This window comes from Ictalurus furcatus, chromosome 28 (genome assembly GCF_023375685.1).
Source record: "Ictalurus furcatus strain D&B chromosome 28, Billie_1.0, whole genome shotgun sequence".
Lineage (NCBI taxonomy): Eukaryota > Metazoa > Chordata > Actinopteri > Siluriformes > Ictaluridae > Ictalurus > Ictalurus furcatus.
This window is the reverse complement of record NC_071282.1, coordinates 1,601,606-1,619,105: the sequence shown is the minus strand read 5'-3', so window position 1 is coordinate 1,619,105 and position 17,500 is coordinate 1,601,606. Positions and strand designations below refer to the sequence as shown.

The window sequence follows — 17,500 nt, the reverse complement described above, 5'->3', positions numbered from 1 at the left end:
GTGTGAGGGAGTGTGTGTGTGTCTCATAGTTCCCTTGTGATGTCATAAAACAGGGGGTGGAGCCTCAGTTCCTTTATGATGTCACAGACAAAATTGCAGAACATCAGTTTCATTAGATCATATATGTGATGTCCTAAATGAGATGGTAGGACCTCTGTTCCTTTCTGATGTTATAGATGAGAAGACGGAGCCTCAGTTGTTTTGTGATGTTCTTGTTTCTTCCTGATGTCATAGATAAATAAGTGGAACCTTAACCCCTTTGATATCATCATGTAGGTGATCTGCGATCTTCCGGCTCAGTTCATGTTGAAACACGTGAGGCCTAAACTGGGTTCAGAATGAAAGGTAGGAAAATAACAACCTTCTGATAAACATGACCTCGCTGCTCACCTCTGCGTGGGGAACAGTGAAACATGACCCGCGCTCTGCTTCCTCGTCTAATCTAATCGAGAGGCAATTCAGAGGCAGATTGTGTTCCTCATAAACACGGTGATAAACTGAACGGCAGTGGAGTGTTTTATTTTCCTCGTGTGTGGAAGATTCCTTCCTTCCTCGTGTATCCTCTGGCTGTGAGAGCTCTGTTTTAAACCGAAGAGACAGACGGACGTGACAGTGAGTCATTTCAACATCAATTACGGCGATAATACGATTATTTATTTATTTATTTATTTATTTAATCGTTTTAGATTAGCGTGCTTCTTGCAGCCGATAGCTGGACTCTGTTGGACTGTGTTTGTTTTCCCCCTCGGCGTCTGGAGGAAGCGGCGAGCTGTAATTAGTTATTAATTAACGGCCAAAACGTGACAAGAAGTCTGAGGAGCGCGAGTAAACAAAGCCATAAGCGTACTAGCGAGACTAAGCTAACGAATACCGTCACGCTTTAGTGCACGGACTCCGAGCGAGGAAAGAACTTGAGGACAGTCGGACGGTACACTCGCACGGATTTCGACAGCTAGGGCTCGTGAGTATCGTTTCCGATTGCGTCGGACGTTATTGCGTGACGGGGTCACGGGTTTTTATTTTAGCGGGTCGTTCTCAGGATGCTAATCGGCAGGAGTAATGCAGAGCAAAGTGAAATTGAAAACGTTTCTATCTAAAAGTACATTTTTTGGGGCGGGAGGATTCCCCCTGATCCTCTTCCACATACATGAGTTCAGACACCGACATGATTGGCTCTAGTGTCTATTTGATTGACAGTGGAGGGGAGAGAGAGTATGCCCCTCCCACCCACAGAGCACAGGCGATTTTGCTCCCTTCGAAAGGGACGAATGCGTTTCTGTTGCTCCACTTGCGAGCTCAAGAGTATGGCGTGAAATTTGTGCCAAACGTTTTGAACGTAACTTTTCAAGTAGCAAAAATAAACATGCAACGAGAGAGAAGAAAAACGCTCCAGAAGCGAACGTTTAACACCACTCTTTTTTAGCAGCTTTCTAAGCTTCGTTTTTCACTAATCGCGGTTTCCGAACGTTTACGTCCACCATTCTGGCACGAACCTCTCGTGTGGGCGGGGCTCATCAGTAATTTACTCTCATCGGCTAGCGGGATTTGACGGACAGCTCCCTGCCCAAGAAGTCGAGACTTCAGCTATAACTCTACAGTTATAGCGTTTGTACTTTCGTACGTAGGTCGTCGTGTTTGTTCGTTTGTTTTTTTTTTCACATAAATGTACTTTGGGGAAAAATCTCGATCTGTCTCTTAGTGCTTCCAGCAGAACTGTAACTCAGTTGATAATGATAACGAGTCTTTATTGGTCACGTATACATTACAGCACAGTGAAATTCTTTTCAGAAAGTTGGGGTCAGAGTGCAGAGTGCATGGGCAGCCATGATACAGCGCCCCCTGGAGCAGAGAGGGTTAAGGGCCTTGCTCAACAGTGGCAGCTTGTCAGTGCTGGGGCTTGAACCCTCGCCCTTCCCATCAGTAACCCAGAGCCTTAACCGCCAAGTCTCCATTGCCCCAGGAGGTGAATAATCACCTGTTGCTTGTGTTAACTAGTGCAAATGTAGGGTGTCATCCATACACACACACACACACCATTCAGAAATGATTCACACATGCGCGTGACTCTACAAAGCAGCCAGAAAACAGATTCCAGGTTTGGCCTGTCATGTTGTTTAAGGCTAGGGCAGAAACTAACACAAAGACGTCACGTTATTACATGTCCGTGCTGGCGGGACGCGGTGTGAGTTTTTGGTTAGCTCTAGAAACGTGACCTTTAACTGACGCAGAAGCTCGACTTTTACCAATATTCTCCTGTCGGTGTGTGTGTTTAATGCAATTCAGTGTTTTAGTGTTGTGAGAGAGTACAACCTAGTGAACACACTTCTCCCTCAGTCTCTCTCTCTCTCTCTCTGTCTCCCTGCTGTTCTACTGACCCACATTCAGTGGTGTACAGTGTGTGTGTGTGTGTGTGTGTGTGTGTGTGTGGGCACACAGTGGCACAGTCATCCAGCACTGACGTGACGTGAACACGACGAGTGTCAGAGTCAGAGATTCAGGGCATACGACAGAAAAAATCAGGACGAAAGAACAAGAGAAAACAGAAGGAAGGAAACATGAGGAAGGGAACGCAGAAGGAAGTACACGCATCCAATCCTCAGAGTTCTGAGAATCACCCGATCCGAAACCTGCCTGCTACCTGGTTATGCGGAACATCTCAGATGTCACGTCCCGTGCAGGTCGACATCGCACATGTCGTTCACGTTTCTGGTCCGTACTGAAAATCTGTCCTTCTGTACTCAAGGACTATAGGAGAAAGAATAAGGAAAGGACGGAAAGAGGCAAAAGAAGAAGAAAATAAGATGGAAAGAAAAGTAGAAAGGAAGGAAAAACAAAACCCCGGGGAAAAAAGGAGAAAATCTGAGAAAGTAAGAGAAAGAGGAAGAGGAAGAGGAAAGTAAAAAGAGTGTGAGAATGGAAAGAAGGAATGAAAAAGGAAGGAAGGTAGTGATGAAGGAAAAAGAAAGTAAGGAAAGAAAGAGTAAGGAGGAAAGAAGAGAGTAAATGGAGAAAAAGGGGAGGGAAGAATGAGGAAGGAAGAGAAACAGAGAGAGGGAAAAGGGAATGGGAGCGAGAGAATGGATACAAATGATAAAAAAGTGAAAGGGACGGTAAGAAAAAATAGGTGAAGAAAGAAAGGGAGAAAAGGGGAAGATGAAGAGAAGAAGGGGAACATTAACGAGAAGGGAAGAGGACAAAAGTAGAGAAGGGAAAGAAAGAAAAGGGAACAAATACTGGGGAAAAAGTCATGAATAGGTGAACGATGGAGACGGGGAAAGTAAAGATAAAAATTGAAAAAGGGAAACAGGAAGGAAGGAGGGACAGGTTGAGGTAAAGTGTGTTTGGTGACCTGAATAAAGTCCACGTACACACTCCGCTCGCTGCCCCAGTGTCCATGTGGCAGGATCACGACGCATGATGCAGCAATTGCCATGGCAACCCAGCCGGATACAAGCTTCTTTTTCTTCCCCTTTACAGTCCTGCATCTAAGAATGAAAAGATGAATCATATCAAAGCGTTTAGCACTTCATCACAATTACAGCATACTTTTTAAACGATCTGTGATTAATCACACGGCTGCTACTACTCACTACTCATTACTCCCTACTCACTACTCACTACTCATTACTTACTACTCCCTACTCACTACTCATTACTCCCTACTCACTACTCACTACTCATTACTCCCTACTCACTACTCACTACTCATTACTCCCTACTCACTACTCATTACTCCCTACTCACTACTCACTACTCACTACTTACTACTCACTACTCACTACTCACTACTCACTACTCATTACTCCCTACTCACTACTCACTACTCATTACTTACTACTCCCTACTCACTACTCACTACTCACTACTTACTACTCACTACTCACTACTCATTACTTACTACTCACTACTCACTACTTACTACTCACTACTCACTACTCCCTACTCACTACTCATTACTCACTACTCCCTACTCACTACTCATTACTTACTACTTACTACTCACTACTCACTACTCATTACTCCCTACTCACTACTCACTACTCATTACTTACTACTCCCTACTCACTACTCACTACTTACTACTCACTACTCCCTACTCATTACTTACTACTCACTACTCACTACTTACTACTCACTACTCCCTACTCACTACTCATTACTCACTACTCCCTACTCACTACTCATTACTTACTACTTACTACTCACTACTCACTACTCATTACTTACTACTCCCTACTCACTACTCACTACTCATTACTTACTACTCCCTACTCACTACTTACTACTCACTACTCCCTACTCACTACTTACTACTCACTACTCCCTACTCATTACTTACTACTCACTACTCACTACTCATTACTCACTACTCACTACTCCCTACTCATTACTCACTACTCACTACTCACTACTTACTACTCACTACTTACTACTCACTAGTTATTACTCACTACTCACTACTTACTATTCATTACTTACTATTCACTACTCACTACTTACTACTCACTACTCACTACTCACTACTTACTACTCACTACTCACTACTGCCTACTCATTACTCATTACTTACTACTCACTACTCACTACTACTTACTACTCACTACTTACTACTCACTACTCACTACTGCCTACTCACTACTCATTACTTACTACTCACTACTCATTAATTACTACTCACTACTTACTACTCACTACCTACTACTTACTACTCACTACTCACTACTTATTTCTTGCTACTCACTACTTACTACTCATTATTACACTACTTACTACCAACTACTTACTACTTACTACTTACTACTCACTATTACACTACTTACTACTCACTACAGTGGGCAGTGGTAGCTCAGTGGTTAAGACATTGGACTACTGATCTGAAGGTCATGAGTCCACTGCCAAGCTGCCACTACTGGGAACTTTTGCAAGGCCCTTAACCCTCAACTGCTCAGTTGTAAAAATGAAATAAATGTAAGTCGTACTGGATATGAATGCCATAAATGTAAATGTAATGTGCTTACTGCTTACTCACTCACTGGGTTTATTCCTCAAAAACACAGAGAGTAAAGTGTATTAGAGTTTAAAGCTCAAAGCATGTACTTGGGTGGGAGTGTGTGATATCAGTATGTGTGTTTTCAGTACTTGTGTGTTTTTAGTAGTTTAGTTAAATTACTTGAGTATTTTCAGTAGGTGTGTGTTGTCATAGATGTGTGTTTTCAGGAGTTGGCTATTGTCAGTAGTTGTGTTTTTTCTGTGTATTTTAGTTGTTGTTTGTGGTTTTAGTAGGTGTGTGCTGTCACTAGTTGCATATTAGTTGTGTGTTTTCAGTAGTTGTAGTTATAGTAGTGTGTGTGTGTGTGTGTGTGTGTAGGTAGGTAGGTAGTGGGGCCCCTGCTCAACCTTCAGTTACACTGAACAGGCAATAACTCCTCTCTCCATCCCTGACTTGTGTGTGTGTGTGTGTGTGTGTGTGTGTATACATGTATGTATGTATATTCCTCTGCATTTCTTCATGACTTCATGTGCTGAAGATGCTTTACATACAGGTAATGAATGAATGAATGTGTGTGTGTGTGTGTCTCGGTGTGTGTGTGTGTGTGTGTGTGTGTGTGTGTATTGATGTTATTAAGTGTTGTTCCTCACGCTGACCTACTTTCTCCATAGCGACCGGTGCCGCGTCGCACTGTGCAGAGAGCAGGATCACTGTTTCTGCAAGCGTCTCATCCTCTCAGAGCAGGGTTGTGTTTGCAGCAGAGGGATGTGTGTGTGTGTGTGTGTGTGTGTGTGTGTGTGTGTGTGTGTGCGTGCGTGCACACCTGTTTCCGATCAGCTGTGTGTTGGCAGAAAAATGTCGGATGAAGTGTGGTTAGACCACGGGAATGCGATTCACCTCTGTAATGGTGAAAGGTAAAGCAGAGCTGTGTGTGTGTGTGTATGTGTGTGTATGTGTGTGTGTGTGTGTGTGTGTGTGTGTGTTACAGAGAGAAATAAACTCAGTCTGGGTGTTTTCCTGTTCCAGCGTGTGTTTTCAGTAGTTGTGTGTTTTTAGTTGGTGTGTATCTTCAGTAGGTGTGTTTTTCAGCAATTATGTGTGTTCCCCCCTAAGTGTGTTCTGTACTTGTGTGTCTTCAGTAGTTGTATTTTTAACATGTTTTTTTTTTAGGTGATGCAGTTTGTCACTAATAATACGTGTGTGTTTTCAGTACTTGTGTGTTCGCAACGATTGTGTGTTTTTTTCAGTAGTTGTACATTTTCGGTACACCTTGTGCTTTCAGGAGTTACATTTTTCGATGTGTGTTTTGAGTGATACAAGTTGTCAGTAGTTGTGTGTTTTCAGTATGTTTGTGCTCAGTAATTATGTGCGTTTTTCAGTAGGTGCATTTTCAGATGTGTGTTTTAGTCAGTAGTCACTTGTGTGTTTTCCAGTAGTTGTAAAAAAAAAAAAAAAAAAAAAAAAAAAATTATTAGTATTATCAGTGTTTTCAGTACTTGTGTGTTCTCAGTTATTTTGTATTTTTCAGTAAATGTGTTGTCAGTTGTCCTGTGTTTTCAGTACTTGTCTGTGTTCAGTAATTGAGTATCACCAACGTTTTTAGTATCCGTGTGTTTTCAGTAGCTGTATGTTTTATTTGTAGTGATGCGTAATGTTTTCACCCAGTATGTGTTTTTTTTTTTTTTCAGTAGGTGTAGTGCTGTCAGTATTTTATGTCTTTATTAGCTGTGTTTTCAGTACTTGTTTGTTTTTTTCATAAATGTGTCTGGCTGCATTTGTTTTCAGTAGTTGTGTGTTTCTCAGTACCTGTGTGTTGCCAATTGCGTATTGTCAGTACTTTTGAGTACAGTTGTGTAAGTTTTTCAGTACTGACATGTATACAACTAGTTAGTAGTTCACTAGTTGTGTAGGTATCTTATGCTTTCAGTAGTTTCAGTAGTTGTGGTTTTTTTGTGGGTGTCTGTTGCCAGTTTTTCAGTGTTTTTGTTCTGTGTTTTGAATTCTTTCAGGTGTTGTAATAGTTGCTGTTGTTTTTCAGTACTTTGGTAGTTGTGTTTGTCAGTAGGTCAGTAGCTCTGTATCATCATTAGTTATGAGTGTGTATTTTTGAGGAAATATCTCTGCTTGGACATACTCAGCCACGAATCTTTGTAGACACTACATTCCCTCCCCCAATTCTGCCGTAACCAATCAGAACATGTTATCCGACCCAGTGCACGTGTGTGCAGGATATATGAAGACCCCATTGTACCCCCGTCATGATGCCCTTGAACTCTGTCTATAGTTTGTTGTACGGTTGTGTTTCTCCCCACAGCGTAAAAGTGCTGATGTGGGTGACCTTAAGGTCAAGGCAACACAATCACTGAGACTAAGCATGTGTGTGTGTGGGTTTGTTGTACATTGTGCAAGTACTGCACATGCTGTGTATGTACGTCACTATGTAAATTGTAAGGTGAGATTTGGACAGCCATATTGTTAGTGCGTATCTGTTATCTCAATGAATGAGATTATTCCTTGATTCTGTTTCATTCAGTGTACCAGGTGATATTCTTTCTTGATCTTTCTGGGTCTCTGGGTCTGGCTTTTGTTGTCCCATAATCTCCTGTTTCTTGGTAAAAGATCACTGCTGTCTGCTTAGCATGAACCTGTGTGTGTGTGTGTGTGTGTGTGTGTGTGTGTGTGTGTGGGTGGGTGGGTGTTATGGGTGAGTCGGAAAGTAATTCCTACTGTCACTGTGCCACTAATCCTTAAACTTGACAGTGACAGTAAGCTGTGTTTAATAATTAGACAAAGGGTTTCCTAATCCTTCCAGCTAGCTGCTGTCTCCTTAGAATATTCAGAGGTAGCGTTAGGTTTGTTCATGCTAGTCATTTTTTCCCAACCAAAAGCACTTATTTTTCAGGTAATTCAGTGGAACGTGGCTACATTCAGTTCAGAATGAAGCCAGTGTAAAAAAAAAAAAAAAAGTGATTCACCTTGTCAGGGATTTTGTGTATGTGTATTTGTGTGGGGGTCATGGATGGATCACAGATTTTGATCAGAGGTCATGGCCACACTTCTGCGGTGCATGGAGTTGGTGCTTTTAGGCTATCAGGCTAGAGAGGTTAGGCTGGGTTTGTTAGGAGGCCGGCTGGGTCTACAGGGTCATCAGGAGGCAGACTGGATCTACAGTGTCATCAGGAGGCAGGCTGGGTCTACAGGGTCATCAGGAGTCAGGCTGGGTCTACAGGGTCATCAGGAGTCAGGCTGGGTCTACAGGGTCATCAGGAGTCAGGCTGGGTCTACAGGGTCATCAGGAGTCAGGCTGGGTCTACAGGGTCATCAGGAGGTAGGCTGGGTCTACAGGGTCATCAGGAGTCAGGCTGGGTCTACAGGGTCATCAGGAGGCAGGCTGGGTCTACAGGGTTATCAGGAGGTAGGCTGAGTCTACAGGATCATCAGGAGGCAGGCTGGGTCTACAGGGTCATCAGGAGGCAGGCTGGGTCTACAGGGTCATCAGGAGGCAGGCTGGGTCTACAGGATCATTAGTAGGCAGGCTGAGTCTATAGGGTCATGAGGAGGCAGGCTGGGTCTACAGGATCATCAGTAGGCAGGCTGGGTCTACAGGATCATCAGGAGGCAGGCTGGGTCTACAGGGTCATCAGGAGGCAGGCTGGGTCTACAGGGTCATGGTAAGGTAGGCTGGGTGTATAGGGTCATCAGCAGGCAGGCTGGGTCTACAGGAACATCATAAGGGGGACAGGTTCTGTGGGGCTATTAGAAGGTTTGATTGGTTCTGAAGCTGTTAAGAGGCTGGGTCTAAATTAGCAGGAACAGAGATTTGGCCAGGAGCAAAAGCAAAGTCAGAAATTGAGCTACAAGAACAAGAGAACAAGGACAGGGCCTGATCTAATAAACTGCATTAGGCTAAACAGTCTGAATGGATGGAAGGGCTTGTTTAACATGTTCATATGATTTCTTTTCTGTGGAGGTATTAGTTACTATAATTACCACTCTTACAGCGTTATGGGTGGGGCAGAACACTTTCTTTCCTTTCATTTTAACTAGAACTCCCTTGACACTTGGCAGCGAGAACAATTCAGCTGAAATGATTTCCTTGAAAGTTCACTGAGTTTGATACAGGTGCAGTTGTGCAATCCATTTCTTAGTATCCATAACTTTATTAAAACTTTATTAAAATACTAAACTTTCCCACAGTAATGCCTGCAAATTTGGGAATGCAGATCTAGTATCAGCTCAGTGGCTAACCTCAACCATGACAGGAATCCGATAATCACGACAGATGATATGTGTGTGTTGATTCAAGATGGAGCATTTTCCCCCATCGAGAAACCAATGTCAAAGACTTAACCGCTGCACTGCAACTCCCACCTTCCACCTTTTAACCACTGTCTATGTGTGTGTGTGAGAGAGAACGATGATCTCTTTCTAGAATCTGTACATGGTTCTAAATTGAACTAATCACAGAGAACCTTCCTGCCCATTTTTGCCTGTCTGGTCACTCTCACTGCTCTTGATTAAACTCAGATGGCAGAGTTATACTAAACCAAAACTTAACTACTTCAAAAGCTGAAATTGATCAACCACTGGCCAGACTTATTGTGCTCCAGCGCCATGGATATTATTCTGAATGTAAGCCTCTAGCAACGGGATGAAGTTTACTGAAACCTCAGTGTTCTTTTAAGAATTTCAGTCAGAAACCGATTACATCCTGATCCCAGATGGAGAGAAATTAAGACCTTTTACTGACAAGGTTGCCAGATCTTTCGGCCTGTTTTCGATGCCAGGCAGCTCATGCGACTATCATTCCTGCTAAATGGCACGTTTTATTATTAAAAGCTGCTGTGGGAAAGTGAAAGCCTTGCTTGGAACTAGCTTTGCTCTACATTACACTGATATGAGTGCACAGGGCCTCTTTACATAAATTAGGATTGCGCTGGATATTGGGTCAGGACCTACGTCATTGAAATAAGACCCTAATTTATTGGGACGGTATTCTTATTTATGTGGAAGGAGCCTTAACTTATTGGGACAAGGCTGTAACTTATTGGGCTTGGAATGTATTTTAATGGGTAGGGCCCTAAATTATTGCGAACTCAGTGTGTTAGAACTGTAATTTTTGCCACAATTGGGCCACAATTTTCTGGGAGACGGGTTCTCAATTATTTTGTTGAATTGGTGTCCTATGGGATGAGACATTTTGGGATAAGAGGATCTTATTTTTGTGGTACTTTTTTGTTTTAGGACCCTAATATGCTCAAATTGGGCCCTAATTTACTGTTTTGGGGCCATAGTTCATTGGGATATTGAAGCCTACCTTATTGGAACACTGCCTAACACTGGGATGGAGCCCTAACATATTGTGATTGTTATTAGGACCTTAGTTTATTGGGATTGGACCGAGGCTTGTGTTTATCCGGAGATGCTTTGTTCCTCCAGCGATGTTCTTCATTGTAACTTTGTTGTGGGTTAGCAGTTAAAGGGTTAACAAGGAACAAGTGTGTGTGTGTGAATGGGAGTGGCTGAAATATAGGTCAAACACACCTCCTTCTATCTTGCACTTCTGATAATGTTCTTCTAATACTATGTAATTGCACAGTAAAGTTTCCTCATGACTGAAGCTTGGTAAATATATATGTGTGTGTGTGTCTGTGTGTGTGTGTGGGTGTGTGTGTGTGTTTCTGTTCAGTGTATGACTTTAGGACCCTATAGTATCGTATAACCATACATTGTTGTGAACATATCAGCTATAAAACAGTTTTTTTTGTGTGTGTGTGACACCCAACTGGGCCTCTGTTCAACAGAACGCCATGCAAACATTCAACACACACACACACACAGTATTAGTTACTGGGAAAAACAGTCTCCCGATTGTCATAATAGCGCAGACATAGAGACTCGCTGATTGACATCTCCAATCCACAAACTACCGAGTTCAGCTGACCACAAAGACATAAATCCGAGGCGTCGGCCAATCAGGAGTCAGAGATGGTAGAGCGAGATTTTTTTCCACCACAATAAAGGCTTATGAAAATATCTGCTTAAATTATCTGTGATACAGTTATAGTATTATTGGAAAGCATGTACTTGTCAAGTACAATTAACTACTGTGTGTGTGTGTGTGTGTGTGTGTGTGTTTAATGTCTATTTAATGTTGCATGCCACAAAATTCTTCCCTTAATGTTCTTCTCTTTGGGAAAAGGATGTAAGCTGACTCATATTGTGTGTGTGTGTGTGTGTGTGTGTTAGTCTTGTCAGTGTCCTTTTCTATCAGCCATGATGTTTGTTTAATGAGGAAATTCATCGCAGCAAGACTTCCTCCGCTTTTATGGGTTACAGTACAACCGCGTGCACACATACACACACCGACACTTACCTTGTGTACGATAATGCACTGTGTTTCTTTTAATTCATATGATTTATACAAGTCTCTTGTTGTTGTTGTTGTTGTTGTTGTTGTTTTTCTTCTTCCTTTCTTTCCTGCTCTCTTTTCATTATCTAAAGGGCTGGTCCTGCTCGAGGGATGGTTTCTAGGTCACTCCGTGCCTCGCGGATGTAACATTTCCCGAGCTGTTAAAGCGCTGCATTTCTGCTTTGTCATCAGACGTTGCTTTTGTTGGTAACCAGTCGTTAGTCAGAATTTATTTTTGGGAGAACGACCGCTAGCCAAAAATAACGCCGCCTACTCCGGCAGCCTCGGTCCAAATGGACGAACTGTACAGTACGGGTTTGACAGTGTGGGGTTGTGTGTCCATCATGTTTAGCAGATAAACTCCCTCTGTGTGGCATTTACTTCTCAGGACGTGAATGTAATTCTCAAGATGGAAGCTTCGATGCTGAGTGTGATTTTATTTTCACAGAGTCTTTTATTACAAATCTAACAACAGATCTGAGAGAAATGTTGACGTTTACCACAGCTTTGTCACGTGTACGCTGTCACTAAGCCTTTACCTCATCCATAAAATAAGGTATGTCATGGCTAATTAAGTGGTTAGCGTCGGTTGACTTAGGTTTACCATGTATGACAACAGTATGACATATCCTCAGGAAAAAAGGGATTCAGTTATGAGTGTCTTTGACCAGATCGCTATGAATTCACTGAAGGAATCACATCGCTATCTAGTGTAAACGTAATTCCGATTCAACACGTGCAAATTAACTCGCCAACACCTTACAAATGTCCAAAAGTATGTCAAACCGTAGTAGAACCGTGGGCTGAGAGTCAAATCCACACGTGTGCAGAGCAGTTCAGTAGCCGACACCGCCGCCGTTGCTTAAAACTAGCTTATTCTCTGTGGCCGTATTTTCCTGTTGCCTAGCAACACTGTTCACCCCATTGGAAAGAAATTAGAATCCTAAAATTTGAGAAGTTGCATTGATTTGAAGATTTAAAATCCAAAGGTTTTAATTTGTTTTTATGTGTTCTGCCTGGTTGCAGACCATATTTATTTCACACACACACACACACACACACACACTAAGGTCTTTTCAGACGTGATCGGCTGTGACGTAGCTGTCACATTTGTTCAGCTGCTGAACGAGAGAAAAGAGCGAGTGAAAGCCTGAAGTGGCCACTCTTCTCCACAGCAGTGTGTCTTGATGGGTTCTTTTCACTCCCGTTGACCCAATTCCAGTTCGATTAGCTGCCATTTTGCCGTGGCCTTGGAGCCAACCTGTGTTTGCGGCGCCTGATAAACCAAGTGTTTCTGTGCTTTTTCATTTTTTCATGAATGGCATTAGGTTCATTTGTCTGGTGTGATGGTGAAGAAAAGGTGCATGAGTGGTTTACTAGGAAAGCTTCTGCAAGTAATGTGTATTTACTTGAAGTCTTATGTGGCTAATAGAAAGCTTATCACTTTACCTCTAACTTCATCCTTGTTTTGTCTCTCAGGTCCTTCCGCTTCTGCGACTGACCTCCCTGGAAATACGAAAGTAGCCGCCAGAGATGTTAGCATCCCAAAGTCACATACATAAGCTAACCGTTTCCAGATGATCAGCTAACCATTAGCATGGAAACCTCAGCCAGGTGGTGAGGACAAGTCAAGCAAACGAAGCTACCTACTAGCCGTCACTGGTTTGGTGAAGGAGGAGACCTGCTAGCTCCAAGAGTGCTAGTGTGGGAGGTGTACCAGTTTTAGTGGACGTTTGAGTGCTGTGAACTCGCAAATGGGAAACTACAGCCTCCATAGACGGCCTGGATAGGAGAGGGAGTGAGCATGGACAAGCTTTCCGAATTTGGTGTCCTTTGTCCGTCCAGCAGGAGGGAATGGGAGTAAGTAAACTCTGCAGTATGGCCATGCTAATACAGTTAATCTGATAAAGCAATGCTAGTGCAGGTATGATAATGGTATTACACAAAAGATACTAATGTTGCTCTCTTGAGAACATCACCAAAGCCATACAACAGAATGGCACAATATTATATTATGATCTTTCCTTTTTCCAGAACCAGCAGCTGTGTGGATGATTTTATGGACGAAGATGAGAAAGACAGGGCTAAAAGGTAATGCTAACTGTTTATGCTAACATAAACCGTTACGTCTGGTGGACACTAATAATCAGTAACCCCTCTGCGCTTTGTTCTCCTTGTGCTAAAACTCGTTATGTCAAAAGATCTAAATGCGACTCGAACTTTTCTCACCTTTCTTTCTTCCTTTCTCGGTGTTGCCTTCTATTCAAAAGAACAGCGCCATAAACGAGTGCGAAAAAGCCTTTTCAGAGAGACAGAGAATGACAAGAAGGGATGAAGAGTGTGCTACAAAGGTGTGACGTAGACCTACATCTGTGGAAAAAAAACGGGTCAAGGCACACAGTTCTTCAGTAATAATAACTGCTATGTTCATCACTAACACACATCTAACACACTCGTCTCGACCCCCCACCCCCCCCCCCACCCCACACACACACACACACATATGTCTCCTCAAAGCCTGACATCTCACATGGTTTCTATCCAGGGGATTTGAAGGTCATTCTGGTTTACCGTGTGTCTCCTTTTGAGATTGTGTCTGTCCAATTTCAGCCTCCATTTGGGATGGTGCCATTTTATGACCTCCTGTAAGTATTTCAAGACGGCTGCCGAAAACCACTGACACTTGGCCATTTTTTTTGTGTGTGTGTGTGTGCAGGGCATCCCGGAATAAATCCGAGAAGAAAAGGCGAGACCAGTTCAATGTGCTCATTAAGGAGCTGTGCACAATGCTGCAGGGCCAAGGCCACCCACGCAAAATGGACAAGTCCACCATCCTGCAGAGGACCATCAACTTCTTGCAAAAGCAAAAAGGTCAGAGGAGAAGAGGGGCAGGGGCCATTAGAATTTTTTTTTCTACCATTTTCCCCTCAGATAAAGAAGAAAATAGGATTTTTATTAGCTTTTCAATTTCTACATATGAGGTTTTTTTCATATGAGGAAAAAAAGAGGTAGAGGGTATGAACCCAGGGTCAGCCTCTTGTGCAACCTTGGAGGGTTTAAGAGTTAAGGATGGTGCTTGAGGGTATATTCATGGTAGAACAAGCAGTGGGACTGGTTCACTCTTCAGCTACGGGCTCACTCCAGTCGACTCCTGTCTGTCTTGGGACTTGAGCTTGGGATCGTCTGGTCACGGATGGAGGTCCTAAACTACTAGGTCCTAACAGATGCGGCGCTCAATTAATCCACTAATTCCGTCCATTAATATTTCGGTCACACCAAAAAGCTTTGGAATGCAAGCGTCAGAGTTCTATAGATGGGTAGCTTACTAGTACTTGAAAGGTTCTGCTAATTCGTGGATTTACTGAGGGCCTCATTGTAGCTCACTCCAATTGAATCCTGTCTGCCTTAGGACCATCTGCTCATGGGTGGAGGTCCTAAACCACTGAGCCATGATAAGGCCCTCAATGAATCTGCTAATTTTGTCTATTAATATTTTGGACACATCAAAATACTTTGGAATGCCAGTGTCAGAGTTCTGTGGTTGAGAAGCTTACTAGTACTTGAAAGGTTCTGCTAATTCGTGGGAATCACTGAGGGCCTCATCATAGCTCACTCCAGTCAACTCCTGTCTGTCTTAGGACTTGAACTTGAGATTGTCTGGTCAAGGGTCGAGGTCCTAAACAACTGAGCTACGATGAGGCCTTCAATGAATTCAAGAATTAGTAGAACCTTTCGACGACTACCAAGCTACCCATCTCTGAAACTTGCATTCCAAAGTGTTTTTTTTCAGTGTGACCAAAATATTAATAGAAGAAATTATTCCATGACTTTGTCTGCAGCTCTTTAACTGGTACGATCGGTTCTGTCTTGCTGGCCAATCCTAGCACTAAACAGATCCCTTCTCCCACGAGCTTCCAGAATTCCAAAAATGTCATGTTTTTACATGGCCTATTGATGTTTTCCAGAGATTACGGCACAGACGGAGACCTGTGAGATTCAGCAGGACTGGAAGCCTTCTTTTCTCAGCAACGAGGAATTTACCCAGTTGATGCTGGAGGTAGAGCGCATCTTTACGCCTGCGATGTTTCATCAGACGTTTTTTGTGCTTTAAAAGTCACATCCCATAAAAATCACATACTATGCGTATAACCGTGATTCTATAAGTATGTTCATGGAGAATATCACACACCAACGACCATACGCACCAGGAACGCTATGAACAACGATCGTTTCTGCACTTGATATTGTATCGCAGAGAAGGAAGTGTCTTCTTTTTACAGTGCTGGTCTGTGAGTCAGCACTGTAGGGGAAAATGCAGAGAAGTATGTGTGAGCTCTTAAACTTTAAACGCAATAAAATAGTGCAGGAAAAAAGAGCAAGAAAAACAAGAAATTAGCCTAAAGACGCGAGTTTAAGAGTACAATTAAAAAAGACCCAAGCTTTTTATCACGAATTACGATGCTAGATAGAGTACATGTGATTTTGTTTTTAAATTAATCTAGCTAACTTGAGCTAACCTGACAGGATTTCTGAGGTGACTTTTAAATCTTACTTGTAAATGTTCATAATGATCACCGCTAACGCTAGTCAGCTTGTTAACTTGAGTTAACCTGACAGGATTTCTGAAAGCATTTAGTACATTTTCATTATGTTTACTGCACTGTTAGCTAACGAGCTGCTATGAGCTAACCTGACAGGATTTCTTAGAGGATTTGTGTGTGAGCTCTTAAATTTTAGAGTCCACAAAAAAAAGAGCCAAAAAACGAGAAATTAGCCTAAAGAAGTAAGTTTAAGAGGGCGATTCAGCAAGACTGTGCACTTTAGCGAAGCCTTTCTGTCGATATTCACGGTAAATGCGAATCAGATTCATTCCACAGTAGATTTACATTTAATCATTTGGCAGACGCCTTCATGCAAAGCGACTTACTTGTCCGCGGAATCCGAGAGCTGAGCAGTTGGCTTAAAGGCCCAATGGTGGTTTTCTGAAAATTATGGGATTTGGACTTTCAGCTTTTTGGTCATAAGCATAAGCTATCATAACTGACCTACAAACACAGGAAAACTCCTTTTGTTATGCTAATACTTAAGGCTAATTTTTCATCTCTACCAACATTTCATTATAGTGCTACCTATAGTAACACTGATACAGTATTGCTCTTGTTTTGAGTGATTTATAAAGATCGCTTTTCTATACTGACAAGAAAACAAACGGATAATTTATGACTAGTGGAGTTATCTAGTATACGGTTTGCCTCGATACCTTTTCATCGCAGTAGAACTGAACAAAATGACATTTAAAACGTAGCATATGTTATGCTTTATATGTGCTATTTATACCATTTGTACGTATTCAGTTCCTCTTTTTTCATGAACAGGCAATGGATGGTTTCCTGATTGCACTTAGGCTGGACGGGAACATCATCTACGTATCTGACAGCGTCTCCTCTCTCATCGGGCATTTACCAGTAAGTGAAGTGGTGTTTAGCGTCAACACAACAATGATTACCCAAGCTTTTTATCACGACTTACCATACTAGATACAGTACTATTTCAAAATCATGTCCCGAATGGGACTTAATTTTTTAATAGGGTCTCTTGGGAGATGCGTGTATTTTCACATATTAACTGTTGGCTAGCTAATGTGAACAAACCTGACAGGATTTCTGAGGTGATTTTTAAATATTACTTGTATATGTGTGTAAATGGTTCATTATAATCACTGCTAACACGAGTCAGCTAGCTAACTTGAGCTAACCTGACAGGATTTCTGATAGCATTCATTTCAATTTCATTATGTTTACGGCACTGTTCGCTAACTAGCTGCTATAAGCTAACCTGACAGGATTTCTTAAAGGATTTTCACGTCTTGTTCATTAATATTTACAGTCTTCCCTGCTAATATTTACTAGTTGGCTAATATAAACTAACTTTACGGAATATTTTTGGAGCCTGAACCCTCCTCAGAAATGCTAAAAAGGTGGTTATATCCGTTTATATATGGACTCAAAGACACATTTACTGATCTCCAGACAGACCATTCTCTTAATCTTGGATAATATGCTGCCCAGAATACTCTACTTGAATGGAGCTGACTACAA

At 42.3% G+C, this 17,500-nt stretch overlaps 1 protein-coding gene across 2 annotated transcripts in view; it reads left to right on the top strand.

Annotated features, from left to right (window-relative positions):
- npas2 (neuronal PAS domain protein 2) overlaps positions 1-17,500 on the top strand; it is a 31,299-nt gene that overhangs the window by 5,807 nt on the left and 7,992 nt on the right. For both annotated transcript variants that reach the window (XM_053617998.1, XM_053617997.1), the window contains exons 2-6: positions 12,882-13,262; positions 13,437-13,493; positions 14,119-14,273; positions 15,368-15,459; positions 16,778-16,867. In XM_053617998.1, the coding sequence (XP_053473973.1) occupies positions 13,207-13,262; positions 13,437-13,493; positions 14,119-14,273; positions 15,368-15,459; positions 16,778-16,867 (450 nt within the window). In that variant the 5' untranslated portion in view covers positions 12,882-13,206. The remainder of the gene's footprint in view (positions 1-12,881; positions 13,263-13,436; positions 13,494-14,118; positions 14,274-15,367; positions 15,460-16,777; positions 16,868-17,500) is intronic.